The sequence below is a fragment of the Hypoxylon fragiforme genome (genome assembly GCF_022984875.1).
Source record: "Hypoxylon fragiforme strain CBS 206.31 chromosome Unknown GGS25scaffold_10, whole genome shotgun sequence".
NCBI classification, from domain to species: Eukaryota; Fungi; Ascomycota; class Sordariomycetes; order Xylariales; family Hypoxylaceae; genus Hypoxylon; species Hypoxylon fragiforme.
In genome coordinates, this window is record NW_026054765.1 from 1,809,544 (window position 1) to 1,837,135 (window position 27,592).

At 46.9% G+C, this 27,592-nt stretch overlaps 7 protein-coding genes across 7 annotated transcripts; 3 read left to right on the forward strand and 4 right to left on the reverse strand.

Moving 5' to 3' along the window:
* Positions 1–69: 69 nt before the first annotated feature.
* On the reverse strand, positions 70–3,565 carry GGS25DRAFT_511173 (uncharacterized protein). Its single transcript, XM_049262705.1, has 3 exons — positions 3,050–3,565; positions 2,846–2,993; positions 70–2,760 (listed from the first exon to the last, which is right to left on the reverse strand). Exons 1-3 carry the CDS (start codon positions 3,060–3,062, stop codon positions 576–578), a joined length of 2,346 nt encoding a protein of 781 aa, XP_049112463.1. The 5' UTR covers positions 3,063–3,565; the 3' UTR covers positions 70–575.
* A 438-nt stretch (positions 3,566–4,003) lies between these two features.
* On the forward strand, positions 4,004–5,438 carry GGS25DRAFT_511175 (translation machinery-associated protein 16). Its single transcript, XM_049262706.1, has 5 exons — positions 4,004–4,445; positions 4,561–4,648; positions 4,714–4,847; positions 4,900–5,356; positions 5,417–5,438. Exons 1-4 carry the CDS (start codon positions 4,277–4,279, stop codon positions 5,046–5,048), a joined length of 540 nt encoding a protein of 179 aa, XP_049112464.1. The 5' UTR covers positions 4,004–4,276; the 3' UTR covers positions 5,049–5,356; positions 5,417–5,438.
* Positions 5,439–7,193: 1,755 nt separating this feature from the next.
* On the forward strand, positions 7,194–8,632 carry GGS25DRAFT_511181 (mitochondrial glycoprotein). The gene is made up of 2 exons (XM_049262707.1): positions 7,194–7,770; positions 7,876–8,632. The coding sequence occupies exons 1-2, from the start codon at positions 7,400–7,402 to the stop codon at positions 8,393–8,395; spliced, it is 891 nt and encodes a 296-aa protein (XP_049112465.1). The 5' UTR covers positions 7,194–7,399; the 3' UTR covers positions 8,396–8,632.
* A 1,363-nt stretch (positions 8,633–9,995) lies between these two features.
* On the reverse strand, positions 9,996–10,912 carry GGS25DRAFT_91660 (glycoside hydrolase family 11 protein; the record flags this gene model as incomplete). Its single annotated transcript, XM_049266136.1, has 1 exon — positions 9,996–10,912. One exon carries the CDS (start codon positions 10,910–10,912, stop codon positions 10,259–10,261), a length of 654 nt encoding a protein of 217 aa, XP_049112466.1. The 3' UTR covers positions 9,996–10,258.
* Positions 10,913–17,260: 6,348 nt separating this feature from the next.
* On the reverse strand, positions 17,261–18,835 carry GGS25DRAFT_516226 (uncharacterized protein; the record flags this gene model as incomplete). The annotated part of the gene is made up of 2 exons (XM_049263171.1): positions 17,261–18,300; positions 18,367–18,835. 2 exons carry the CDS (start codon positions 18,833–18,835, stop codon positions 17,261–17,263), a joined length of 1,509 nt encoding a protein of 502 aa, XP_049112467.1.
* A 174-nt stretch (positions 18,836–19,009) lies between these two features.
* On the reverse strand, positions 19,010–21,172 carry GGS25DRAFT_91720 (uncharacterized protein). The gene has a single exon (XM_049266137.1). The coding sequence runs from the start codon at positions 20,435–20,437 to the stop codon at positions 19,607–19,609; it is 831 nt and encodes a 276-aa protein (XP_049112468.1). The 5' UTR covers positions 20,438–21,172; the 3' UTR covers positions 19,010–19,606.
* Positions 21,173–23,950: 2,778 nt separating this feature from the next.
* On the forward strand, positions 23,951–24,208 carry GGS25DRAFT_511203 (uncharacterized protein; the record flags this gene model as incomplete). Its single annotated transcript, XM_049262708.1, has 1 exon — positions 23,951–24,208. A coding segment is annotated over one exon (258 nt), but the record flags the coding sequence as incomplete, so codon positions are not given.
* Between the last annotated feature and the right edge of the window lie 3,384 nt (positions 24,209–27,592).

The following is a 27,592-nucleotide window of genomic DNA, read 5'->3' on the forward strand; positions in this document are numbered from 1 at the left end:
AATTTAACATTACATACAGTGACAGTATAATTCCAGCACCATGTAGAATTAATTACATGGACCATCAACTAACTTATTACCTCAGCTATTAGCAAACCGAACACTCTTCCATCCGGTTCAGTCAGTATTATCACCATATGACTTCATACAGATATATAAATTTCAATAAAATTTCAACAATTTACCCATCGATTCATCAATCGATTGTTCCATATTCTACTTACAACATTCATTATGATAACCTCCGGCTACTTTCACAAAATGAGACATGTAAATGGCGGGAAAGGTTATGATGATTATTCATTGATTAATACGTTCAAGAGGCATTAACAACTCGGTCACTATTCGTTGTTCATCAGAAAACAATACATATTGGTATCCGTATAGTCCCTGGATTCCCCATTGCCGAAGTCAGACACCTATACGGTCCTGTAGCCTACAAAGTCCATGGATGCCTTTACTCCGTAACCTTTGCTGTCAAAACTCCGGCGCTATGCTGATGTAACCGCCATCCGAAACCATAGCTCCCATACCCAGAGCTAGTATGGGCAGCCGAGTGTACCACTTTGCTCTGATTATATCCTTTCCTGAACAAAGAGGAACCTTGCCAAATCCGGCCTTGTGCCTCTCCCCTTGGACTTCTTGGTCCCCATATTCTCTTGTTCTTCCTCATTTTCCTCGCTCTCTGGCATCATCATGTCTTCACTGCCTACCGGTCGGTTTAGTGCCTCCACCTCTGCCATGTCGACAGGCGGTAAAGGCACAAATGCGGGATTAATCGGCAGAGATTCTAGGCTGCGTCTTCCTAGACTAGATCGCTTCTGTGGTCGCGGCGCCGTGAAACTTGGGGTTGATGGCTGCTTGTTGCGGCCTAGAGCCTGGGAGCTGAGTCTTTGAAGCGGCGTCATACGAGGTGTCGTCATTGGGGTCCTTCCAGACGTGGACGGCTGTGTGGATGATGAAGATGGCAAAAACGATGTAATGGAGGAAGTAGGCGTCTCGATAAGAGAGCTTCTCATGGAAGAGGTGGAGCTGCTCTGTCTACGTGACTGGTCGCGTTTATACGTCGGCAAGTTGGATGTAGCGCTCGCTTCGTAGGCAAATTGCTTGATAATGCTGGGCGTGCTGGGACACGCGTTGTCTTGTTCTGAGACAGTGGTTCCAGAAGACTCTCCTTCAATTTCCTCTTTGTCGTCCTTAGATATTTCGGAACCTGTCGACGAGTGAGGCTCCTGATAAACCATCACTTCCTTCTGGTCCTTTGACGAAGTACCCCATTCACCAATGTCTGGCAAATCCTTCAAAGCTTCCTCGATTGAGTCATCCGACATGATATACCCTTCCGATTTCCTGCCACTAACGCCCCCTTTTTTACCAGACGGGAAGAATTTGCTTCTATTCTTGCCAGGGCTAAGTTCCGAACTAGCATCGTCGCATAATCGCGCCTTCTTAGGCGGTCGAACCGGCTGGGTGGCTCCGGCATTTACTGGATTGCTCGCAATGTTGAGTCTTGGCCCTAGGGTTTGACGTCGTGATCCGGATGCTAGAGAATGTCCGTCATTACTGAGAAGGTTAGAAATTGGCTCAGTTCGACGTCGTAAAGTGCGAGACGAGCCCTCAGAGCGACGGATGTATGCACGCGACCCAGTAGATGAGGCAAGGTCAGTCTCGTCAATGTATGGTCTTGGCAATGGGTATACAATAGGTCGATTGCCGTTTTCAGTTAAGTTAGACAGTCGTACGGGGTCAACAGAAAAGCAATTAGGCTCCATTTCGCCCAGGGGAATTCGGTGGTGACCCTTGAAGTAGGAGTCGATTGGCTTCTCTGGGGGTTCTCGGGCGGCTTGCGTTTGGGGTCCGGCACGAGTAGATCCCGATGCAGTACGCTTTCTAGGCGACGACGTGGTTGTAAGGACTATCTTTTGCTTCGTGATTGGGTTCACATCCCCGGTTGCGATTCCTCTGGCAACTTCTGGCTCCATGGATGGCCCGATGAAGGGGAGTTCTTCTACTTTGATGTCAGAACCGGGCTCGGTAAAATGGACCAGCTCGTTTGCTTTAGGGCAAAAGACCCATGAGTAGAGGAAAGTCTTTTCGGCTTGGTCGAAGAGAGTTAGGTAATCGGTAGGAACGCGATATTTCCCATCGAATCGCAGCATGCGGATCACTCGCTCAGGCGTCTTGTGCTTTCGCATCATTCTGTGTGCCGTCTTCAGCCCTAGGCTATTAATGCTATCTAGGTAATCGCAGCCACTGAATATAGCCATCTGTCGAAACTGAGCGTCAGTCCAACCCGTGAAAGACACCTCTCGGCAAGCGCAGAAATCTCTCCGATTGATTTCAATGCAGTTGCCGTACTGGTCTAATTTGGTCAAAAGTCGCTTCGCTCCGAAGACCAGCAAGTCTGAGTCTTCGGAAAGAATGCCACTAATGAGACCTTGACGTTCCAAATAGACAAGTTGTGGATCGGCTTCATAAGGTGCGACTACATAGGGTACGCCAGCCTTCTTGAGTTCTTCGATTAGGTGGCGAGCCATCTCAGGAGTAACATCAACGGCTTTCTGTAACTCGACATGCGCCTGGGATGGTTTGCCAGCCTTCAAGAGCTCGAGGCCCGTCTTCTTACACTCCTCTCGGCGCTTGGCTCGTGATGCTTCGGTTGAGCCTTTGCTGGGCAAAAAACCACCGTCGAAGACCATGTAAGGAGTTATGCCAAAGTGTTTGAGCATGCGAACACGGCTCATGGCAAAGTCGACGTATCTAAAGTATGACATGTGAGATCGAGAGCTTTTATCTATTTTCATATCTTACCCGATGACAAGTGAGAGCTGGTTATGGTACTTACTTCCGAGTCGGCTTGTCTTGGGCGAGGTCAATGGCACAAGGTACGGCCCCTCGGTGTAGCCAGCCGTAGGCATCTACACCGAAGGTCTCACCACTGTACTTCTTGAGTTCGGTGGGTCGCTGTATGGATTTGAGTAGTGGGAGCAGCCCTGCATACATGAGTATTCTGAAGCGTCAGGACTTCATAGTGGGTCCATTGACTTACCTTGGATACCCATCTTGAAGAAGACGAAGAAGGACTCTTCTTCGGTGCCGGAATTGCGGTGGTAAACGTTAGATGCTTGTAGCCATACAACAGAACTCGTCTTGATCAGTATTTACTCTGGCGAATGGCCAGCGAAGTTGAAGGGGTAAATCCAGTCAAATCCAGTGAAGAGTAGTGATTTTACTGGAGTCCGGCGCTTTCTCAGAAGGCTGAATTGTAACCAGGTAAGTACCTAGGTAGTCAATCGGCCGAAGTAGTGGTGGTGTGTGAGTTACAAATACGGTAAAGAAGGTAAACAAGTAGAGATAAACATGGGATTAAAACGGACTTTTAAGAAGGTGGCGTGGGTAGTGGGATGTCAATGTGGATGAGGAAAGTTGAAGGTATTAAAGATAAAGGGTCAAGGAAGACGTCAGGTTAGAATTGGCACGCTCGAGTGATGTTAAGTTAGAAGTTCTGAAGGCTGTACCTACAGTCTGCAGAGTATGAAATAGGAATAGAAACGCGTTTACGATGGATCCAATGTGGTGCACTGGTACCTACCTACAATGGTACTAGTAGTACAATGGTACTAGTAGTACAATGGTAGGCACTAATCAATCGATAAGAAATTCTTACATGTTGAACCGCGTCGTGGAGCAACCATTTGCACTAAAGGGCCACACCGCGACTTCTTTTAGTCTTTTTTAGTGGGTTTGGTTAGGCTAGCAGGTAGGCAGCTGCTAGTGGGCTGGGACGAGAAACGTGGGGCTAACCAATCAAGTGAATGAACTAAGCTAACAAGATCCTAGTCGAGGCTAATACACACTGTACATAGCTAGTACTTGACAGCTGATTGCATATCAAATCTACTCTCGTGAAGTTACTAAAGCACAGGCATTTACACCGTGTGCCTAACAATCACCATGTACCAATTAAGCAACAATTTGAATGGAGCAACATTGAAGCTACATAGCATTTTAGCCTCAACTTCCATGTTGCCCCGCCAGGAATAAGTCCCCTTTTCTAGAAAGATGGAAAGATCAATCAATCATTGATGAAAGATTCCATAGTCTAGCCCCACCAATTCTTCCAGCCAACAAAATTTCACATGTTCCACTCCAAGAAACTTTGAAGAAAGTGAGAAGATTGAAACCTACGACGTACAACGTTCGCAAACTTCATCGCTTTACCCACCCAGTACCAATCTCATAAAACTCCCCCCCCAAAAAAAGAAAAGAAAAGAAGATGGCCAAGACACTTGAAAGAACTCGTAAGGCCATTGCGAAAAAGAAGGGTCCCATTGAATCTTTAAACAAATTTTCCCGAGATTCTAAGAGACTACATCGAGCGCAAGTTCGAGATGAGAAGCTTGAAAAACTCGCTTCTTCAAGAAAGAAGAGTGATAAGCCCTACAGTATGTCATCCGTGCCACCATACCTATCATACCTACCTACCTACCTACCTACCTACCTACCCTAGGTATCTATGTGGACACCCAATAAATTAACTCGTGTGTTCTATGTGGATAGTTGAACGAGCCACTTTCTTCCGTGAAGCGCTGAAGCAAAATGGAAACCAACCCCTTCAGATAGACGTCATTCAAGAGCTCATCAAGACGTCAGTATAAATTTCTTGCCATCTCTCAAGTTCTATAGCCTACAGTCAACTAACCTGACACCCAGTTTTGTACATCAGTATGATGAAGAGTTAAGCGAAATAAAGAAGGTGCGGCGTCCAGGACGTCCTGCCAGCACCAGGGAAGATCTGCTAAAGGTGAAGATCGATAAACTTGAAAAGGAACACCAGAATGGCTTCCGTCAGTGCATCTATAACCTCTCGACAGAAGTCCATTTAACTAATGTGTTTAGTACTCCCGATACTTGATGATGACGAAAATGCCACGCTACTAAGCCGCTGGGAAGGTAATTGGTCCTATCTTACTACTCTCAAATGGGCGAGGTTATCTTCCGCCGGAGGCATCAAACCTTCCAGTTTTCCCCCAAGAGGGGAGCATTAAAAATATTTACCCAGCAATCACGTGTTTGCAAGCTTGAGCCTGTAGAGAGGCGTGTAACCATTGTATGTGCCCTCGGTTGATGTTTCTATGTCCGTCGTAGAGCAGACGGGGTCTTACGTACGGACGTAGGAAGTTTCCGAGACTACATGTAGGTCAGGGAGGTGGCCCCGTTTGGCCGTTGGTTCGCAAACCCGCGGTTACCTACAGCTCTGGCGCACATCAGCTGCAAACTCCGCAACCAGCCACACCTGCCGGTTTTCATTCCCAGGTTTTTAAATGAATAGATGGGTATAGGCGAAACAATGTCGGTTAGTCTCGGACCCGGTTCACCCATGTCCATGGCTCACAACGGCGATGTGCGTTTAAAGCTCATCGGCAAGGTTGCGGCGCATGCTTGAACCCGTACCGTGCCAGAGGACGTCAGGCACGCACGCAGGTACGCAGATAGGCAGACAAGCAAGCAGGCAAGGCAGGTGGAACTATCCTCGACGGTATTTTTGTGTACCCAGGGCTAGTCTGGACGAAAGTGCCACTACAGAGTTAAATCGCGATCGCTTGCAACCCGAGTGCATTGTTTGCCGTACCTGTTTTTAGAACTTAGGCACCTACCTACCTAGTCGTTGCACGTGTGAGGGGAGTGGGTAGCCGAAGTTGTGGGTAGCCGAAGTTCAAAAGATGGCCGTGGTTGAACAATAATTGCCTGCACCCCGGATCCGAGACTTTAAAAAGAAGCCGCAAAGCCCTACCAGCTCCCGAACCCCACAGCGTTTCGAGCTACGGTCTTAGATAAACGAGATCGTCCCATCCGCAGTTAATAAACGTGTGACATTTCACAGCCTCCTACACGCTCGTCCCGGCGCGGCTACATGCTCAGTGCCTTGTGTCCTTCCATTTCATGCTTTTTTTAAAAAGAATGAATAGTGCTGCTGCTATGATTTGTGGTACTTCCATCAAACTTGATGTCTATTAATCTCAGCTGGGAATCTCGAGGCGATTGGTCCAGCGGGGCTTGTATAGTAATAGGTATAGAAGTTTTTTTTCCCTCGCTCCTTCAGGTACCCGATTGGCTTGGCTAGAGGCGTCGCAGCGACAGTCCTGAGATATGTCATACGATGCAGCAATCACAGCATTGTAGGTCGTCGAACATTTTTCCACGTGTGGGCTACTTCAAGCGTCATATAAGATGGAAGTTTGGCGGACTTCAGCATAGAATAAAATGACAATGACGATCTCTACTTCATCTGATAATCTTCTCATTGAGCCTTGTTGCAAGTCATCGATCTTTTACATCTTTATGCCACCCCAGTATGTAGATCCAACTCCCAAGCCTAGCTTGTGCATGTGTGTAGCTAACAGCGGCTTAGAAATGTGTCAATACGTCACGCACCTAAGAGCCTGTCACTGCGGCCACGAGGAAACAGTGCTCATCTCGGAGAAATCGTGCAAGACAGCTCGTCAAAGCGGCATGTTTGGAAGTTGTGGAACTGGCGTCAACAGTGCATCCAACAAAACTCAGTACCAGTGCTGGAAATGTAAGGAAGGAATCCAATCGATCCCGCGGATGCGGACACGGACTCGGACACGGCCTTGGCGGACTGCAGTATCATGAAGCCGACTACCAGCAGCATAAGAATAAAAGCATTTATCGGTTGACAAGAGTTTTTAGCTAGAGATTATCTTAGTAGTCTTTGAAATCTGATACATACTGCCTATAGAAAAGCGTCTGTAACCCTTGGTGACTACCTAGGCTAGACTATGTAGGTACCTTCGGAAGAGAGGGATCGAGAGGATGGCCTCTATAAGAGTTGACACTAACTATCTTCTTGCTTGTTTCGATTGCCATTATTAGCCAAGGTTGGCATAAAAATAATGTTGAGATTCTAGGCCGTATGACTAGAATTCATCTCCCTCTCCAACATACATAGTCACTTACATATATATTTATTACCTATGTTAAGACTTTGTTGTTGAGAAATCTCACAGTGCGGCGCATCTTGACGCACACTATGTAGTGACCTAGGTACATCATAAATGTACCTAGTAGTTCAAATTGAAGTTTTGTGCCCCTCATTTGTGGTCCGTGCATGGCGATTACTAGATATCTAGGTATCCACATTAGCTAGATAGGTCATCTAATCAGTTCCGATAACAATTAACTATGTTGGAAAAAAAAGAAAAAAAAAAAAAAGAGTAAAATTTTTGGAGCTTCTCAAAACTTTCAAAAAGACTTCAAGTTATTTTTTAATAACTCTCCAGATAACTAACCCATTTTCCACCCTTCTTTAAGTTTTTCAATCCTTACCTCTACCAATTCATAGCCTTAATATCACATCTTTCATAATCTTTTAAAGATGATGATGTCTATGCGAGCCGTCGCGCGCTCTGCGCCCCGCACCTTCACCCGCCTCAGTGCAACCACCCTCCGACAATCCAGAGTAGCGCAAACAAGCTCTCTACTCAAGTCTTCATGGACACCTCTCAGATCCTCGCAGCAATTTGCGTCCGCCTTTTCCACGTCACAGCTACGACAGAAGCAACAGTCGTCAGAAGTTGATGAGGAGCTGTCGGTTAAGCTGGAGAGCGAGATTCAGCTTGAAAGCGAGATGAGAGATAGTGAACTGCCCGCCAGCGTCAAGGACTTCCTAGACAACAGCCCCTTTGAGCTTAAGGACGTCCCTGGAAAGGAAGATGTTGTTTTGACGAGGAAGCTCGGCAATGAGACGTGAGTGTTTCCCTCCCCGATTCCCTTTTTGAATTCTCTTTTATAGTGAAAGAAGGGCAGAGAAAAAAAAGAAAAGAAAAACACCTACTAATGATCTCATATTAGCATCACCGTTACCTTCTCCATTTCTGACCTCACCAACTACGAGAACAGCGAAGATTTCGGTGACGATGCTCTTGGTGACGAAGACGCCGATTCGCCCGAGAACCAACGCGCGTCGGAGGAGGCCGAGGCCGAAGAGGGTCTCGAGGGCGACGATGATCAAGTACCACCCACACCGTGCCGACTTAACGTTGTAGTCGAGAAGCCGGGCAAGGGTGCGCTGAACATCGAGGCCATTGCCCAAGGTGGCCAGGTCATCGTCGATAACTTCTACTACTTCAAGGACCCCAAGCTGGCCCACGGCGAGTCCGCCGAGATCAGCCACGCCGCCCAGGAACTCTACCCCGGCCCACCTTTCGGCAGCCTCGATGAGGACCTCCAACTCCTCATGGAGCGCTACCTCGAGGAGCGTGGTATCACCCAGGCTCTCGCCGTCTTCGTTCCTGACTACATGGACATCAAGGAGCAGCGCGAGTACCAGACCTGGCTCAAGGACATCAAGAGCTTTATCGATGCTAAATAGAGCACGGTTCAGCCAGGGAGGGGGCTTCAGTTAGATGCGTATGAGAAAAGGCGAGAGTGAGGAAGGGAGTTTGGGGATATGAAGGCGGAAAAGAAAAAAGAGACGAAACGGAAGCATCTATGATGACGATGCATTATGAGGATCTACTAAGGTATCCTTGTGTAAACTTTTCCACACTCCACATGTATAACAATACGGACCATGACCACCAATGAATGAAACTTTTACGTATTCCAAGATGGTGTTTTGAGAATTGATGTCTAAACATTCTTCTTATTTGTTCCAGGGCGTTATCTGATGCTCCCTAATTTCTCGGCCTGAGTCGAACGCTCCTTCGTCACTAAGCGAATCATCAAAACGCTAAGGTTTACTTGTGAGTGCTATCATTACCCGAATAAATACCTAACCTAGTATATATGCTGTACTCAGCGCAATCGAGGTATATCCAACGAAGAAACCTATATCCTTGATAAAAAATAAGGGGGGGTGGGCAACGATGCCTAGACTTCCAAGGTTGTGAGCTTTTCACTCATACTTACTTAGGTAGGCATGTCCGCTTAGTTAGTTTAGTGCATTGAAGCAAGAAATAATCTCCAAAGGATCGTAGGACAAGAAAAGGGGAAGGGAAAGGATGAACAAAAAGGCCTGCCTCCGGATCGCATTGGAAACTCAATTGAAATCCAGCTTTGTGGTCGACGATGTTATTGGTGCTTGTTTTGCTTTATATGTCTAACTTCGTGGTCCATGTATGGCTATTTCTTTTTTAAATACCTAGGGTAGGTCTGAATACGATTTCCCGGTGAGCATAGCTGATGCCCCTTTCCAAGGCAAACTGGGAGTTGTGTGTAACATGGCTTACTTAAGTGCGTATCTGGGTATCTAGGTGGGTACCTACCTGGTACGCATACATAAATACAGCGCCGGGTAAGATTCTCTATGGCTGGCTAAACCATCTCACTCGCTTTCGTGGCAAAGCAGTCGCCCTCCACGGCGAGGCTCGACAACCTCTGCAGCGTCCTACCCTTCCCAACCACGTCTTTGAGGTTTTACGGGCTCCAGTATCCGATACCTCTTCACTAATACGTGTATTAGTCCTGGCTTTCATTTTTCAACGTACTAATACCTCGTCACTTGTAGCTCTCGGTCGAAGGCTGCTACGTATCTGTAGAGCCACAAGTTAGTATGAGTAATCTTGCATAAGGCCGACGATTGCTATCTGGGGAGAAGACTTTGAGATATCAGCTTAGTCGAGACTAACGGCTTACATCTAGTTCTTAGGGGTTTCAGTTCACGCAAGTCCCCGTATAACTTCACTTCCTGCTAGAACTGAGAATATTTGCCTCAAACCGCTTAAGATTGCCTAGTGATCTGATACTTACACCCCGCCTAGATAGGTACCTATATAGCACAAAAGTTCGTTGCCAACGATGTCTCCAAGCATCTATACCTATTGGAGAAGGCCTATTTACCATATAACAAGAGATCAAAGAACTAGAAAAACGAAGCTTCCCCATGATACGCAAGGGAGAGATGCCTCGGATGGGCAAAGAGGCACAGTTAAGTATGTATCTATGCCAACGATGCGCGAACGCTTTCACTTATTGTCACTACTTAAGTTCAGGTACCTTTGAACAACTTACGTGTAGACTGCCTGGCAAGAAGAGCAGTGCATGGATAAGGTGAAATGCTCGAGCTTAACGATACGGACTAGCATACAGAAGATGCCTAGACAAGAGGCGAGCTCGCGATAGAGCCAGTAGTAGCAGCAGTACCTAATAACCTGAACCGGATCTCCCTCTTCCTATATCAGCCAAAATACCCAATTCCCAAACCAGAGCCTTTCCGTTTTCTCTCTCGTCTCTCCTAGGACTGCTCAACGGTGATCTGCGCCGCACCACTACTCTGGTACCCCTCAGTCGCAAGGATCTGGTAGTTGTGGGTGCCGAGCTTGAGCCCGGCCTTCTCCCACGCATCGAAGTGGTTCTGCATCGTGACGGAGCCGCCGACGCGCTTCTGCTGGCGGACGGACCAGAACTGGTAGAACGTGGCGGTGCCGTCGATGCTGGGCTGGTTGACGCGCTGCGTGCGGTAGACGTCGTAGACGCTGCCGTCGCTCTCGACGCTGCCCAGCTTCTGCGCGCCGCTCGACGGGTTGTACGTGCCGAACGACTCGACGACGTAGTACTCGATCAGCGGGCTGCGCGTCCACCCGTACACCGACAGGTAGCTGTTCACGCTCGCGCCGTTCCACGTCCCGTTGTACGTCACCACGCGCGCCGCCCCCGGGTTCCACCCCTTGCCTGCCACGAAGTTCCCCACGTTCGACCACGTCACGTCGTACGACCCCGCCGCGCCGTTGTTGTACGTCACGGACCCCGCCCCGTCCGTCCAGAACGAGTAGAAGAACCCGTTGTTGGTCCCCGTGCCGGCCGGCGTCGACCGCGTGATCAGGTCGAGCGGGGAGGCGAGGGCGGCCGCGGCCGCGGTGAGGGCGGCGAGGAGGGATGAGCTGAGCATGGCGGTTTTTTTTTTTGGGTGGGGGGGGAGGGATGGTTGGTTGATCGACAGCGGGATTATGATTCCTGAGCTTAGGTTTAGGAGGGGGGAATCTGTTGGATAGGTAGGGTTCCTTGGTTTTCTTGACCTTGGGGTGAGGAGAAGAAGAAAAGGAGAAGAAAAAAAACAGGAAACCCCTGATCGCCGACGCGGGGAATCAGAAACGGTTATATACTGTTATTTCCAGGCTCACAAAAAGATCAGATGGGGTTCTGCCAGCCAAAGAGAGGGAGAGAGAGAGAGAAAGAGAAACACCCGCTTCTAGAAAGGGGAATTCTTGCGTCCGTTCCTGGTCTCCGAGAGCATGGGCAAATGTGCTACGCAGGAATATTGCCAATGGGCCTATGCCGATCATCGTGGGGAAAAGGGTCTATTTTGCCGACGGTAGGTAAATATCTCTAACCAGATGGAGGTGGGGGCCGGGATGTTGAGCATTGAGCATTGAAGGCGTGAACATGATGATGGCCTGCTAGGTGGGTAGGTAAGTAGGTAGATGGCATTTTGCCGGCCGGTTAAATGTGGTGTAGGCCGCGACCCCCTGGCCTTGGACGACGCGCCACGATGGCGGTTTCATGTTATATGCTATATACAACCTCCCCGCGATCTAGGCGTCTCACAGATCGCCCTGGTTGGTTCATGCGGCTGCGAATGTTAATATAATGTAATATTGAGGGATGGTAAATATCGGCCTTGCTGTGGTAACCCGGCTTTTACCGGTTCTATTGCGAAAGTAGCCTATGGCGATAGAACTGACGACGAAGACATCAGTGTTGAGGTGAGAGGATGTGGTAGAATGGGTGAGCATGAGGACTTTGGGGGTTTTTTTCTTTTTCTTTTTCGCGGATAATTTCGTTTTGTTTCGAGTGTTCGTATTCGCCTCTACAGCCTAGAGTATACTCACTACCCCTTTTCCCTTTGATAGACTAGGATGTAAGGCCTAACTGAGTAACCTCTATGCCAAAACGATAGACATTTGTTTAGTAAGAGGGGGATCTTGTAGCAAGATACATCACAAGATGTCAGGCAATTGAGCCGATCTGGTTAGGTTCGGCTCTTGACCATCCTCCGTTTAAGCTCCATGTCACTACTTGGTAAGGTACTGTACTCATTATTCAGTATAATGCATGAATTACCTTCTTGTAGCGTTACACTTGTAGTCAGAAGGTTAAGGAGTCTTTATACACGTGACAGCATGGAAGCGATCTGATAACGGAGTAATGACCCATTCCGGTCCCCGGCCGACGCACTCTTACACACGCGGAATCGGTACGGCAAGACGGGTAGGTTACATATTAGATCCAATTATCCGATTGACCGCCCCCGGAGAATTCAAAGCCTCAGGGATTGTGGCGCCAGCCGGATGACGGACATTGCTCCCCCCCCCCCCCCCCCCCCCCCAATCGATGACGGATGGGTTCATGGCGATAGATAGCCGTGCGGGAAACCAAACCTGAAGCGAAAGGGTTTGGTACTAGGTAGACTACTTACATACATACACACTGGGTACTTACACGCGTAATACACACCTAGGTAAGTACATGTAGGTAGGTAAAAGGCGAAATGAGGCTTAGATGTACTGTGGACGCGTCAAATCACCCGAGTCTTATCCTTTTGTTCTTATGGGATTTTAACATTTGCCTATACGACAAGGCCGAGGAATCATGGAGCCGTGAAGGAAAAAAAAAAATGGAGTCAGGGGATGCAAAGGTACGGGGAGGGAGGGGTGGAGAGAGGAGGAGGGAGATAGATGACCAGGTTTGGTATAATATAACAAATGGTTAGTTACTAATTTAGGTACGATGACGGACGGGGACGGGGGACGGGGATAGTGAGGGTTAGACGGGGACGCGCCTGTGCTTTTTTTTTCTTTTTCTTCATCTGATGATTGATTCTCCATTTAAAAAAGAAGATGAGATAGAAAGAAGAAGAAGAAGAAGAAGAAGAATGGAAAAGAAAGATTTTGAACAAGACAAGAATAAAAAGTTGGGGACTTCTAAATAATGCTTGTTGCTTTCAATGCTTGTGTTGTTTCTTCTTTATCCCAGATTCCCAGGAACTAACTAGCCGCTCGGAACTATCCGTACAAGAGAGATGTGATATTAATTTTTGTAAGGAAGTGAGAGCACCAGGGGGCAGAAACGGCAGAAACGAAAAGCGTAATGTTCTCGAAACACACCGCACAAATTGTCAGTGGACGGCACAGACATGCATGAAAAATGCATCGTCCTGAACGCTGCGCACGTACATCTGTATGCGCGGCTCTCCCCAGTTCTTTAGGGACAGGGGGGGTTGAAAGGGAAGGGGAGCTGGGAAGGGGGGGTCTTGTTTGTTCGGGTTTGGAAAAAAGGCAACGAACGTTTGGCCATGTTGCCATATTGCCATGATATTGCAATACTACTTACACTATGTCTGCTGCCATGGATGGGGCTGAGCTCTCTTAGCAGAAAATAGTGTAATGTCTACACAACTAGAATGGGATTGATACCTAATACCTCTCTCTCTCTACCTTACACTACTGTATGTATTTCAACTTACATTTCAAATGGGAAATCATTTTGCGGAGACTTCTCTCCACCTAGAAGATGGACCATATCGAGCGCAATTTTGGAATTGAACTTTTGCACAGCAGAGTGCCCGGGTACGATCACGAGCGAAGAGAGAAAGAGGACCCTCTCTCTCTCTCTCCCCCTCCTTCTTTTCTCCATTACTCCATTTCTCCATCTCCCATCTCCCTTCTACCCACCCCTGGCTTATTATAGTACCACACGTTGATGCATCGTAATCAGCGAGATTGATGGACAGCGGTGAACAGAGAAAATGCGAGATAAAATTTGCTGAGCAGCACAGCGCTGATTGATGGGCGGATCCCCCTCTCCCTCTCCCCCATGTATGATACAGTACCGTGTATCCCGTGCGGCGTGCCGCTTACCTAGGTAAGGTACCTAGGCATCGATCTCGCCCTAGTGCATTGTGGGTAGGTAGGCTACATGCTGCTAACTACCTAGGTATGCAAGAACAAAATCCGAGTCGGAGCCGGGGCTTGGGTACACTAGGCATCATGATCAGATGTTCGGGAAGGGATTGCCGACGCTGGTATTAGAGCCCACGTGGGTTGTAAAGTGACATGTATTATGTTATGTAGGTAACCTTGAAGGGATCGTCGAAACCAAACCCCGTCAGAAAGGAATGGGCGGGCTAAGGCCAAAAACCATGTCGTCGACACTGACTCGACGGAGCATCGGGCGGTCAAGGCGGGATGATGAGTAAGGGTAGGTACGTAGTGTAGTAGATATGAGGTAGTTAAGTGTGTATGTATGTGATGTAGGTAACTAAGCCATCTAGACTGAGGCACAAATATTTTTTCTTAGAGTATAATAGTAGAATGGGACATATAATAAAGTAAGTATTAATAGATTCAACATTTAGGATTCGTATTATACACTATGTATAAGAAATATACCTAACTTAAGAAGGTTGACGAATGGGATTCATGCCGATGAACATGGCTTACCTTACAACGCCGCCTCTCTCCACATTCCGCGTATAAAATTCCAAGAGCATGCACATTGTATTAGTTATATCCACCTGCCATGTATAAATGCGGAAGAGACAAGACCTCAACAGAGAGCAAAGGTGCCTGACGCAAGCCACATCTACGGGGTATTACGGGGTATCAACCCCAATTACAGCCATTTCTCCGGGGAGCTAGTTGCTCTGGCAGTCTGGTATTAAACTGGTTTCTAACTAGCACTTTGAGGCCAGTTAATAATACTCTTGATATTAGTTATAATACCAGTTCAGTAATCAAGTAGGTACGTACCGAGGCGTTCATACTCTTGTCTACTAGCTCTACTCCAAAGGGCTCCTATCCGTTGGTAGTGCCGCTTAGGTTCGTGCTAGTATAATAGTAATATAGTAGCCAGCCAGCTAACTAACTGTTATTGTATTTGTTAACCTATTACTACCTACACTAGGTAGTCTCGCGGCAGTTCTGGTCTTGGTTGTCACGTCTGAAAGCGGGAATAATGCACGAACCCGTATAAAATATATCTGAATTCCCGTACCTATAATACCCCCTATTAAACTTAAGCCCTTTCGCTCAGATTTGCACGGACTGCATATCCGTCGTATTTTGCTTAACGGTCGTGTGATTGGAACTCTAGGCATCCGTCAAAACCTCTCAAGTAGGTAATTATGGTATTAATTACCTAGGTAAAGAGATAACTAACCTTAGTTAAAAAGAGAGACGAAAAGAAAAAGAGAGAAGAAAATTGGTCATGGGCCAAGGCTGAAAGAGATCTCCCTCCCCCCTCAAAAGAACGGGTATTCAGATTGATGTCATCGTGGTTCCTCCGTACGTAAAGATTTTCCTGTGCCACAGACCAGCAGCGGCGAGCTGCATTATGTACATTTGTCATTTGTAAACTGGGCTGCTGGGTCAGACAGAGGTGGCCAAGGTCGAAAGAGCGGATTTCTGTCATTTTTCTGAAACTTGCCGTGTACACCTGCATGTAGTTATGTGATTGTCATCACTTTTTTGGGGGAGGGGATTTTGTATTTTGGATTTTCGGATCGGAACGAACTAGTGGAGCAGAAACAGATTATAAAAAAAAAGCAGTCGTAAAATAATACCTGTCTCTTTTTTTTTTTACCCTCTCCTCTTTTCTCTTCTCTTACTTACCTACTTGGGTAGGTGTCGTTGCAGATCGATGGAATAGGAAATCGGACAACTTGCATATCTACCTAGCAGCCGCCTAGGTATGTATGTAGTATACCTAGCTCCCACATGCTGGCCAAGAGTTGGAAACAGGAACATGAGAAAGGTTGCTGCATAGCTACTGGGGACTTTATACTGGGTATGTATGCATTTGCTGCGATCCTTATCTAAAACCTAGTCCATCCTACGAATGCCATAGGGCTGTCAGATGTACGTATACTTTTATAGATCGATGGATCGGCCGCTGGTTGTAGTCGGACGGGAAATAACGGTCAGACTTTTCTGTTTGATGAACAAGGTCGAAGAATTGAAAGAATGAAGATATGTCACCATGTCACCCTCCATCATCAACTCTACCACGCTTTTTTCTTATTTGCTTCAGGGTTTTCTTTGACACTAAAGCATGACATATAGTAAATTACCCGCTTTGCATATTTGATAAACAGTCCGTAATCAAAGATGATGTCGTGCAATTCGTGAAGTCTGCTACTACTGTGTAGTATGTACATCACATCAGGTAGGCTAGGTACATAGGTAGCCATGTAAGTAACCTCATGTTGGTAAAGGCAACCTTGAAAAGTAGTATATGTAGCTATCTACATGTTTACACATTTACACATTTACATATTTACTGCATATCTATTATCAACAACCATTCCGAACTGAACCTATCTGAACGGCGGCCCGGGCCGTGGCGCACACTTCGTTTGTGAGATGCGATGAAATAATGCATCCCGTTTGCGCGCGCGCAGGTTACGTACATACATCTACATACTAACTATTACCAAAGGTAACTAAGCTAAACACGCTAAATACTAATGTGATGTAGGTACGTAGGTAGGGTATGTAGGTACAACTACCTAGTAAACCCAGGTAATGGGCCCTGATGGCAGGTATGTTGTATGGATGTATACATATATGTATCCATTTCTATCCTTTCCTTCACTTGTGATTCGGTACGTAATGGGTAGTTCTTCTTGGCGCCCAGAAAAGGGGTCTGTTCTGTCTGCTCTGGAGTAGAATACGGGATATCCGCGGTTCGTCGCCCCCTTCACTTGGGAAGTTTGGTACTAACCATGTACAGCAGTGCTGGGAATAGAAAACAGCATGGCTTGCTGGTTATGCACAAAGCTACCTAGATAGGTAAGTGAACTACTACGTACTGGGTACTGTGCCCTAGTAGATTCCTTTCAAGATACCTAGTAGAACCTCCAGGGAGTCCAGGGTTGGTAAGGACCTTGTTCAGACCTAATAGTAGTTTGTAGATTGATGTGACATGTCACAATGAAAGTAGGGAGCAACAAGGGACTTATACTGGGGGTCGGCTGAGTCCGACCTCGGGTACGACAGCCGACAAAGTGACAACCAATGCGATGTACATCCTCTAACCTACCTGGTAGCCATCTAATAGCCATGCTGGTAAGATGTAGTCATGCCCTAGCTTAGTACACTACTACAACGTAGGTAGTATGAGTTGCTACCCAAAATGTACGCATTCACTACGGAAATGAGAAGCAAGTAGATCATCGACATGGTTACAAGGATCAAGGCATTAGATAATTACATTATAGTGATTGCAGCCTCATCATTAATTAACCTATGATCCTGTCAATCCACCTCGTCCATCCGCTGTCTGCGCATAACAGCCTCATCGAGTCAACCGACAAGCTCACAAAAAGTTCTTGTTTCATCGAATCTGCCTTGGCTGGGAGTATGAGCGCCGTACCAAGGTTCCACGATCCGTGAGCCCTTCGAATCGCGTCCGCTCTAGCCACGGGCACCCCCGGAATGCTCCATTCAACATCCGCCCCAAAATGCCGCCATGTATTAAAGGCTAACACTTCAGACATCCGTGGGTCATAGTTGACTCCTACTAAGCGTGGGTCCGGCGCTTCTGATAGCATAGCAAGCCGCCGGCTCACATATTCCTGATCGACCGCATCAATTGACGCTTTGATTAGTGGAACGAGACGCGCAAGTTCGTTATCGTCCGTACACGCCGCTGTTAGTTGACCCATCGATGCTTTCGTCACTGCTGGCAAAGCTGCGTTGCCAAAGTAGTTTTCTGTCGCACCTTGGAAAGCCCTCGTCCTCCAATTCACTGAGTTCCATAACATGGCGACTCGTCTCGGCTGCACTCCAGGTAAATACTTCTCAGCCGTAACCCGAGATCTGGTGATATGCGCAAAAGCGAGGGCGGCCAAGCTAGTATAGGCCGACGGAGGGTCTGTTGTGCCGTTTCGTGACTGAATGAGTTCTCGAAGTTCTTGTAGTTTTTGATTCGTGAAGACAAATATCTTGCCAACCTTCTCAATCCGTGCCATAGACATTCCCGTCTTCAGTAATCGTGGTTGCGTCGGTCCGCTAAGGTCGCCTAACATCGTATATTCCGGACACCTTGCCAATAAGCCTCTAAACGTAGAAACGTCGTGCATGTGTATCGGGCCTCTGCGCCCGCGAGTGTTTATGATGGGAAAGGTCTGGTCAGAAGGTAAGTTAATGGGGGTATTTCGAGTTTGCGCGGCAAAACACTCTAGAAAGACGCGTAGGGAGCCGCCATCTACGAGTCCGTGATGTAAGAATATGGAAAGTAACAGCCCGCCGGGCGGAAACTCTGCTTGTACTTTTGATACTGGTATCGATTCGAGATTGGAGCTCATACTTCCGGAGGCGCCAAATCGAGAGTGAACGAATGTGCCTGGCGGAAACCCATCGTCTCTTAATCGTGAATATTCCCTCTGACATGATTCGCTCGCGGGAAGGACTTGGAAAGGTATGTCTTGTAGTGGGGACCGATGAAGCGATACACTACCACTATTGCTACTGGCCTGCAGCCGTCCGGCGAACACGGGCCGTTCTCGTGCTAAACGTTTTAAAGCCGATTCGATATGGTGAATTGCATCTTGTCGGCGATGGTTATCGCACGGAAAGCAGAGCACAACACATATGTAGACTCGAGGTGCACTTTGGTTCCACACTGAGAGTGGTTCTTGCCAACCAAGATGGTCTTCCTTATCCAGCATTGGCAATGGTTGACGCACTGCAGGAAGAGAGCGTGTGCGCCTCCTAGTACCATTGGAGAGGGGTTTGATCGGCCGATTTTGTAGGTCACGACGACGTTGTCGTGGTATTAAGTCTTCGCCAATCGGTGACCGCCTTTTACGCATCGTGGACGGACAACTTGCGTGCGAAGGCATAAGCGACCAGGCTCAAAGGCGCTAGCCTCTGGAGAGCAATAGGGGGCAAGAGTATTTGGTGTGGTACGTGCGGGTAAGATTCTTTCTACAGGTAGTTATTAGGGCGTGTACTGTTCCAAAGGCCTAGGGGTGGTTAAGAGGTTATGGTGGTGGTTGGTGATGTATTGTTGGTGGTATTGGTATTGGTATTGTATGGGTATTGGTGCTTTCGTCGATGAAGTCTCTCATCATGGTTACACAGCATTGGGAAGCCCAAGACATGATATGATATCTTCTGACTAGGAACTGTCGAAAATTAGGAGGGGCGATTAGCGAGGGCGAGAGCTAAGGTTGCGAGAGATGAAGATCTCAGCAAGTTGCAAGGGTCCCAAGATCAAATTGCAAGGCCAGGTAATAAGAACCAGAGGAAGCCTGTCAGAAACCCATAAGTCGTTTCCACTGTTTCCAAAGACGTCAATGTTGGGCTGATTATTCCAGAAAAGGTTGGCTGCAGATGCTACCCCTCGTCACTCCACGTTGACTGTTGACCGCGTATGATTACCGTCAACAATCCCCTGCCCTAGTGCCTAGTGGGAGCCGATGGCGCTAGGTGAATCCATAAAACCCATCAGATATGGTGTTGGCCTGGTCAGAGCCGCGGCGCTATCGCCTGCAGGCTCCCCATGCGTCCTCCCAAGGGTTCGGCAAGGTCATCTGGCCTGGGCGCCGGACTAGATTTCCGTTTGCAGGCCGTAATGAAGCTCAGAAACTAGGATGAAGCTCAGAGACTAGGATGCCAACAACGCCTTTCCGGGCAAATGGTTCCCACCCTGTCAAAACATCGTCTAAGAAGATGCGTTTCCACTTTCGGAAACGTATCTTGGTTAGCTGGTTCATGCTGTCGGTGCCGCTGCTCTGTTTCAGCCCGGGGCCGATTAAGAGGTCTGAGTGCTCTTGGAACCAGGCGTGGAATTTATCACGATGCGTACTATCTAATCCCAGCTTGTCCTGCTTGAGTCGGAACATTTTCACGGCGTAGTCATTGGCAACGCTACGCACGGGGTTCCCGAAATCCAGGTAGACGGTATGCAAGTAAGAGAGCTTGAGCAAAGGTTCAAGCTTGTCACGGTACAGATAAGTGAAGCATACGCTAGGCAAGAGGATCTTCCTTACGAAGTACAGATTGTGCCAAGATTGGCTGTAGATTGCAGCCAAGGGAGGCGGCCAAGCAACGGCGCGACACGATCGGATAAAACGAGGCGGCTTCCACTCAGGTGTGCACGCCATCTCTTCCAGCAAACTAGTATCAAGTATGAAGACGTCAACAACCGCGTTGACATGCCCTCTCTTCGCACCGTTACGGGCCTTAAACAGCAAGTATCGGCTGACAGCCTCGTGGCGTGATTCTCGGTTCACCTGGAAGATGGCAAAGGTGGATTTCGGCAGCGGGAAGCCATCAAGCTGAAGGCTAAGATAAGGAGCACGATAGGCCAATGACCAGACGCAAGGCGGTCCTGATTCATAGACCATGTCGACAGCATACCGCCAGATGACAAGCCGAACCTCGGTAGGAAAAGATGAGAAACGGTCCATGGTTGGTGGATGGGAATTCAATGACCAATGATGAAGTCTCAATGGTGATCAATGGTTCAGTGATGAGTTGGCCGTCAACGAAAGAAAAGGCGGATCGACGATGAAATGCATTTGAGGGTGTGTGTGAGAGTGTGTGTAAGTGTAAAGTGTTTGTAAGTAATGTGTAGGTACTGTGTGTATTGTATGCACAAGCAGATTCTGTCATAAATGAGATAACGTCGGCTTGGTTGTGTATTATTATTTTTGGTTATTTCTTTATTTTTTGATTCTTGTTTGCTTTTTCTTCTTTTTTTTCTTTAGCAATTGGACGCCAATATGCGTAAGAAGTGATAGTTAGGTACTTACTTACGTGATATGTAGGCATTTAGTGGCAACTACAGTACATAGAAAAAAGCAAAGTGAATAGTTTGACTTTCTTGATTTAATTGCAGATGATGTTCAATTTGAAGTTTGTAAGGTTGATGATAGTTTAATTGTTGTATGTATCCATACACTTTGTAATCCATAATACAGGGTATGTAGGTAGTAGGTATTATGTACTATGTACATACCATGCAACTACCAGTTGACTACTGCATGTAACATCAATGATTGAATGTACAATACACATGACTGCATGTACTATGTATTAGGTAGTAGCGACACTGGACATCAGGGCAATTAGGGCAATCAGGGCATGTAGTACCTAATAACTACCTATACATAATAGTAGATTTCGTTCCGGCTTTTGGTGGGGGCGGGGGTTAATTAAGTCAAATATTTAAGATCGAGTGGATTGGAAGTCATCCGCTTCTTCCGTCTTTGAACTTCTCTCTCCCCTCCCCCCTTTTAACCCTGAGGGGGGTTCATCAGGTTCCCTTTTCGCCTTCCACCCTGGCGCGAACCTAGCGTGTCTAGCCTAGCAGTTCTTTGCAGCCTAGCCAACTAGTCAACTAGCCGATACCCCTTGCTTGATATCTTCGCAATGAGTGGTCTGCTATGCTTCAAGGTTCTAGATTTGATCCATTGACTATTAAAGCCCATATCCCAGGGTACAGTACATGACAGTACCTATTCGTAGCTGTTTGTTTGCTCAATTACTGAGTACCTACTAGGTATCTACATACTACAGCAGATTAGTGTAGTCGTTCACCTGGCAAGCGCCACACTCATCGTTACACAGGTTTCACAGCATCTACTATTAGCGTAGGCTAAGAAAGATGTCAAGTTACACAAATCAGGCAACCGAAGTTCACCCCAGGCCTGAGGCCACCCGATACCGACACAAGGGTTAAGAGCGTTACAAGGGTGACTTCCAAAAGGGGTAATTTTCGATATTACCCTCCAATAGTACGTACCTACCTATTTTATCTCCCTTGAACATTGAAGTTACATACATCCGTACCTTCAACACTCCAACATTGATGTACAGTATGTAATATCCATGTATCGTTGACTTATTTATCACAAGCCACCCAAGCATCGACCAGCATCAACAAGCATCAACAAGCATCAAACGTACAGTATCTAATGTTACCTCCGACCATCGTCCGCAGTTCACCATAAGCTTACCTAGGTACTTTGCATGTGAGTGTGAGTGTACCTAGGTAGGTATGTAAGTATTGACGTACGGGATATAGATATATTAGGCCCGCAGGTAATGATGACATTATCAAAATACCACTTCCGTTCTCGGTAATCTTCTTCTCTTGGACTCTTGCGCGTCTAGGCTCGGTTCCGTTTGGACCAAGTTAGATGTCCAAGTTGGAGAGGGTTGCGTTGTAGGTGTGTGTATGGCTTCGCTGATGTTGCAGATCCACTGATACCGTGGCCATATCCCGGAGAAGGGGGAAGACGGGCGCCTGACCCGTCCTGTCGGAACTGGGCTGACATACCGGGGAACTGTGTACATGCTCGCTCACCCAGTAAGCATACATGTACCTGGACAGGTACCTACTGCACCATACTGTACTTATCAAGGTGGCTGACCAACTGTCTTATCTTGTTGTCGTCACAGATAACTCCACGTCGAGTTCAGCTCATGTTGTGATCTTGGTCTACCGCTTCTTCATTATATCTTCTATGATTGCTTACGTGAGGTCCTTACCGTGCCGTCACGAACCGGATCATCCAATGACGAACCTTCGGGAGACACAATGCTTATTCCGGGACTGGAGTTATCTTATAAGCATGAGGCGACAGTCGAACGTGTAACACCCAGCAAGTCTTCATAGGTTCGGGGAATAACTTCCAAATCAATTGTCTTACCAAAATCTCACACAAACTGCCAGCTGTGTTGGTCCTTCTGGGTGGAAATGCAGTATCGTATGGGCATATGCCTGTCCAGAGGGGCCGGTGGCGTCAACGATATGCTTCCTGTGTGCTATTTAAGCCAAACAGCTGCACAGAGATTTATATCCGGTTTCACTGCAGATTTCCCCGGTCAAGACAGCTAAGCACAGTGTTGGCCAACCCGCCACTTCATTGAAAACACCAATATATTAAAGCGCCTGCTATGCAGAAATGGATCGGCAGTAGGTGGGTACTTGGATCTAGGGCCGTGCCGTCAACCCACTCCCTAAGCTCGAACGAATGCGAATATCGGGGCCCGACTATTACCTTACTCGCTCATCGTTTAGGTGAAACCGGCCGAGAACCATCCAACTAACGATGATGGACACGTTACTAGAGCTTCGTGGTACCTGGGAGGATCCTCAATGAGCTATATGTGTCGCTTAAACCCCACATCGTCTTGCTTTTGACATATAAAGCACGGCTCGCTTACAATCAAGCCGCCAACCCGCGACCTGCAAGTTACACCGGACCGATGTGTTATTGCATGATTCTTCCAACACGGGACTTATAATGATGTGCTGCATTACCGAGCACCACAATCTCAGGGTGACATTCATGGCATGCACTAATAGTTCGGTACACCTCAATGGTAAAGCACTCACATTTCAGCCATATATGGTGAAATGATAAGTGATAGGTGCCTACTAGGCATACTAGGTGTTATTAACCAATAGTGTGTCGATGATCGAGAACTATACCGTTACACCGGTTGACAAAAGCAGCTTTACGCTATAATCTCAATTCACCGGTCAAGGCCAGGTCAAGGTATATAGTCTGTCCTATACCTAAAACAAACGACCGGTGTAAACAACAACCGGGCTCGGTTTTCCATCACGGAGGATATCAGCTTGAGACTTACCTGAAGGCAAAAATTATACAAAAGTACTCTTACCAGAAGTTTCCACGAACCCGAGAAATCACGTCATCACAATGATTTAGCCATGAAATTTACTGTTTATATTTTTCCACTCACTTGCAGAGTGCGGCTCTTATATCGAATGGCTTTATCAGTGAAAGCAGCCAGCCATGGCATTCAAATTGGATCAACCCGTGTTACGATACCGACCAAGCGGTGAGGAGTCGCACGGGGAGCTCTGCCCAGGGGCATACTTGGAGCCTCACTCACATGCTATCAAGACAACGTCACGAGCCATAGTTATGACACAAGGCAACTAAGCGTTGCTTGCGATGGTCTTAATACAGGATATATACCTACTAATGTGCTTAGCTTCGGCTATGATATCTACTCTAAATGAACGACCGCAAAGCGACGGAACTGGCGTATGCCCCCGAGAACCAAGCGGCCCATCCCTCTTTACATCTTGGGTTTGTTGTTTGGAAACAAAGGGTCTAAATGTTGAGTGGGTAGATGTCCATATCATCTGGAAGGCGAATACAGGGACGTATATTGCTGCCTCCTTTTCCTTCGACATTTGAGGGAAAGGAAACGACGTCTACCTGTATGAATTTGCTGATTTAGTGCTGTAGCAGTGGGGAAAATGTGAACGGAGCTTGCTTCCCGGACTACTACCAACATACGGCCTATATTCTATTCTTGGAGTCCACAAGATTCTCACTAAACTCGTTCTGGAAATCGGGATATGCTGCAGGGTTTGACTCACAGTGACATCCAACACATACCTAGTGGCAAGAGGCATCGAGGCAAAGTATCAAGGGTATACCCGGGACTACATAAGGGGGCTGCATCGAACAAGGCCAGCGTCTATAGCCTCCGGGGAGACGTTACATATCCCCGCACGATAACGATGTTGTTCTGCGTGTTTTACGTTCCGCCTCGTGAAGGAATAGTTATAGCGATGGACTTTAATACATTGACTGCTACGAGATGAAATCCATAAGTTTCATGGCTTGTCCCGTGATTAGAGGTCTTGCATCAGGTGATAGAAAAAGGCATGCAGCAGCTCAGCAGCTAAGCAGAAGATAGGGGTTATAGTGTGAATAATGACTGTATTGAGGCCTAGGTACCTTCTATTCTAAATCAGAGAGGAGAGGATATGCCGCCCCCCTTCCGTTGTCTAGCAGTTAGGCAGAGGCCAAAGCTAGCTCTCCCTGCGGCTTCCGAGAAGAAGATACAGAACAACCATTGCTATTATTACCCACGCAAGGAGCTTTGAAGCCCCCCGGAGACTACATGCACATGATAGCCCCTTTGTTCTAGTTAGCCCTTAGGTAGACCCTTGATATCGACGAAGAGCCGTACGAGGAGTTTCTTAGTTTTGCCAGAGTATCTCTTTCCAAAGAGTTTAAAGATACAGTAGATGAACATTCACAACACTCACATGCGTGATTTCACCTGCCATACTGAATGAGTGATGAGAGAACCTTAGCTTTGTTCATGTGTGATACTGTCTAATAAGTACGCAGGTGATAAGTTCGAGAATTGGAAGATGATGGATTTCCCCCCTTTTGAGTGGGGGAAGAGGGAATTGAAAGAAATATCACAAACCTACCTAGGTACCTAGGTAATTTCTGACAAAGAGATCGAGAAGCTTTTATGTCAGTCATTAACCTGGACATCTCTAGTCTTTTGGGCTTGATTGGGAATGCAATATTGAGCTCTACTTAGCTGTGTTTCGTCTAGAATAGAACTTACACATGCCAGATGACAGCGTCCTATGTAGGTAACTATGATTTCTATAGGTAGTAGTCCCGCGACTATTTCTTTGGCAGAGTTGCAAAAAAAAAAAGTATTCTTTTGATAAGGAATCGATATTCATAGAATAGATCTAGGCATCGCAATGATTTAAATTGGGAGAATGTATTTTTCTATGAAGAATGCTTTGTCCCGAATAAAATTATTGGGATGCATGGATTTATTCCATCGAGTTTAGAATGACTCTCACGGATGGGGGGTTCCCGCTACGGTACCTATATATCAATACATACCTACCGGTTAGTAGTCTCCGGGCAGATATTGACATAGACACCTCCGCCCAGCAGCGATGTTCTGCGTCTTCTAGGTTCTGCCTCGTGGCATCACATACTAGGTACCTAGGTATGGTATAGAAGATTGTTGGGATAATTCTGCACCCTTTAAAGGATTAACCTAGAAGCATTTGCTGCGCGGTAGAGTCTGGAAGACGTAGAATATCATCGTCGTTGCGCGGGAAGATCTAATATGTCCTTGGAGACTATGGAGGCTATAAAGGTATATATGTAGCTCTCTTAGGTTCTAGGTTAGCTACACCTAGGTAGACCTTTGGCAGTATCTGTTTGATACTCGCTTCATGCCCAATACTAATAGGATCTTGTGCGAGGTAACGTATTTGTATACATAGGTAGCATATATAGATTTTGAATGGTACATGAAAATCTCACATAGCCTTCCCAAGGATAATTTGCAACGATGGTCTATCACAGCATAGAGATAGGAGATAATATATAATGAGATGCCAAGGTTACCCAGGGGGGCAGTGTCTCCTTTTCATACCTAGCTGTAGTGGCCCTAGCGACTAGAGTTGTAGTCTTTGAAGATGTAAGCATAACCCAACATGTTATTCAAATAGGACCAGACATGACATCAATCATCAGCCTTAACCACGTTGCTCAACCATGCGTCATGCCCGAGACTGATTCCTAAGGTTGGAATTGTATATACAATTAATTAGCTGAACGTCTCAAGCTGACTAACATATATTCAAGTACCTAGGTTTACGCTCCTCCCAACTCGCACTTTGAGCTGGTGACTGCCCCTGACTACCGGGCACTTATAGTTACGCAATTGCTGTCCCCCGCCCACCCCGACTTCCCATCACGAGGCTCACCTCCGTCCTAACGTACTTAATACTTTCTAACCTTTGTATAGGTAGGCACGCTTGTCTTGTACTAATTGCTACTCATACCATCAGTGTACCTACGTAGGTATGAAGAAGTAGAATTTCACTAACCTAGAAGCTACCATCAATTACCCCTGAGCCCGAGACACCCCCTTTAGTTCTTTTGACGCGATATATACCTACATACCTACTATACTAACTTACCTAACCTTGAGTACTTAGCAAAAGCCAATTCAAAGTTCGACTAATTCTACACGAGCTACCAAGGCCATGAAACCACCTAACCTAGTACTACCTATAGTATTTTTCCATTCCTCCCTAACACACCCTTCTTCGACCCACGACGTCATCTCGTATTATTCTCGGTTCCCCCCCCTGCATGCATGTGCTATATATTCCACCCCACACCCCGACCAGATCTTGCTCGCTTGCTGTCTTTTATTAACTACCTACCTAGGTACCTATCTGCCGTCAGATCATCATGCAGTGAGAATCTAACCTACCAACTAACTACCTAGCCTAGACAACGCCTTACCAAGAACGGCAGGAATCTCACGCAAACATATACGAACCCATCCCTGTATTTTGTTCCATGCTGTAACATTATCTCACCCTTCAAGGGCTCGTCACGTTATGTAAGGTTGATAAGTGCCCAGGTGGTGATGTAACCTTGTTGTATATGTAAGCTTAAGTACTACCTACCTATATATCTACTCACTATGTATATCTGGTTTTATCACAATGGATTACAGCAAATTGGCACGACTAATAAGTCAAGATCAAACGTTACGTTAGATTGTGTTTCATCTGAATTATTATTTCTTTATACAGAGAAGTGTGATGCAACATGTGGCATCATCTTGGGGGTCTTGCTCTATCTGCGGGCCTTTTTCATCATCATGGGTATCAACCATCGCGAGCCAGTCAATAAAACAAACCGTGGCTTGACCTTATACCTCCTCATGCATGCTATTTGTGATCGGGAATTAGTGAGTAACGACGCCTCAGGCGTATGTACGATGCA

Coding starts and splice junctions, on each gene's coding strand:
- GGS25DRAFT_511175 (XM_049262706.1), top strand. CDS start 4,277: ATGGCCAAGACACTTGAAAGAACTCGTAAGGCCATTGCGAAAAAGAAG. Junction 4,446..4,560: donor GAAGAGTGATAAGCCCTACA/GTATGTCATCCG, acceptor CTATGTGGATAG/TTGAACGAGCCACTTTCTTC. Junction 4,848..4,899: donor GGAACACCAGAATGGCTTCC/GTCAGTGCATCT, acceptor TAATGTGTTTAG/TACTCCCGATACTTGATGAT.
- GGS25DRAFT_511173 (XM_049262705.1), bottom strand. Junction 2,761..2,845: donor CAAGACAAGCCGACTCGGAA/GTAAGTACCATA, acceptor GTCATACTTTAG/ATACGTCGACTTTGCCATGA.
- GGS25DRAFT_511181 (XM_049262707.1), top strand. CDS start 7,400: ATGATGATGTCTATGCGAGCCGTCGCGCGCTCTGCGCCCCGCACCTTC. Junction 7,771..7,875: donor AGGAAGCTCGGCAATGAGAC/GTGAGTGTTTCC, acceptor ATCTCATATTAG/CATCACCGTTACCTTCTCCA.
- GGS25DRAFT_91720 (XM_049266137.1), bottom strand. CDS start 20,437: ATGGACCGTTTCTCATCTTTTCCTACCGAGGTTCGGCTTGTCATCTGG.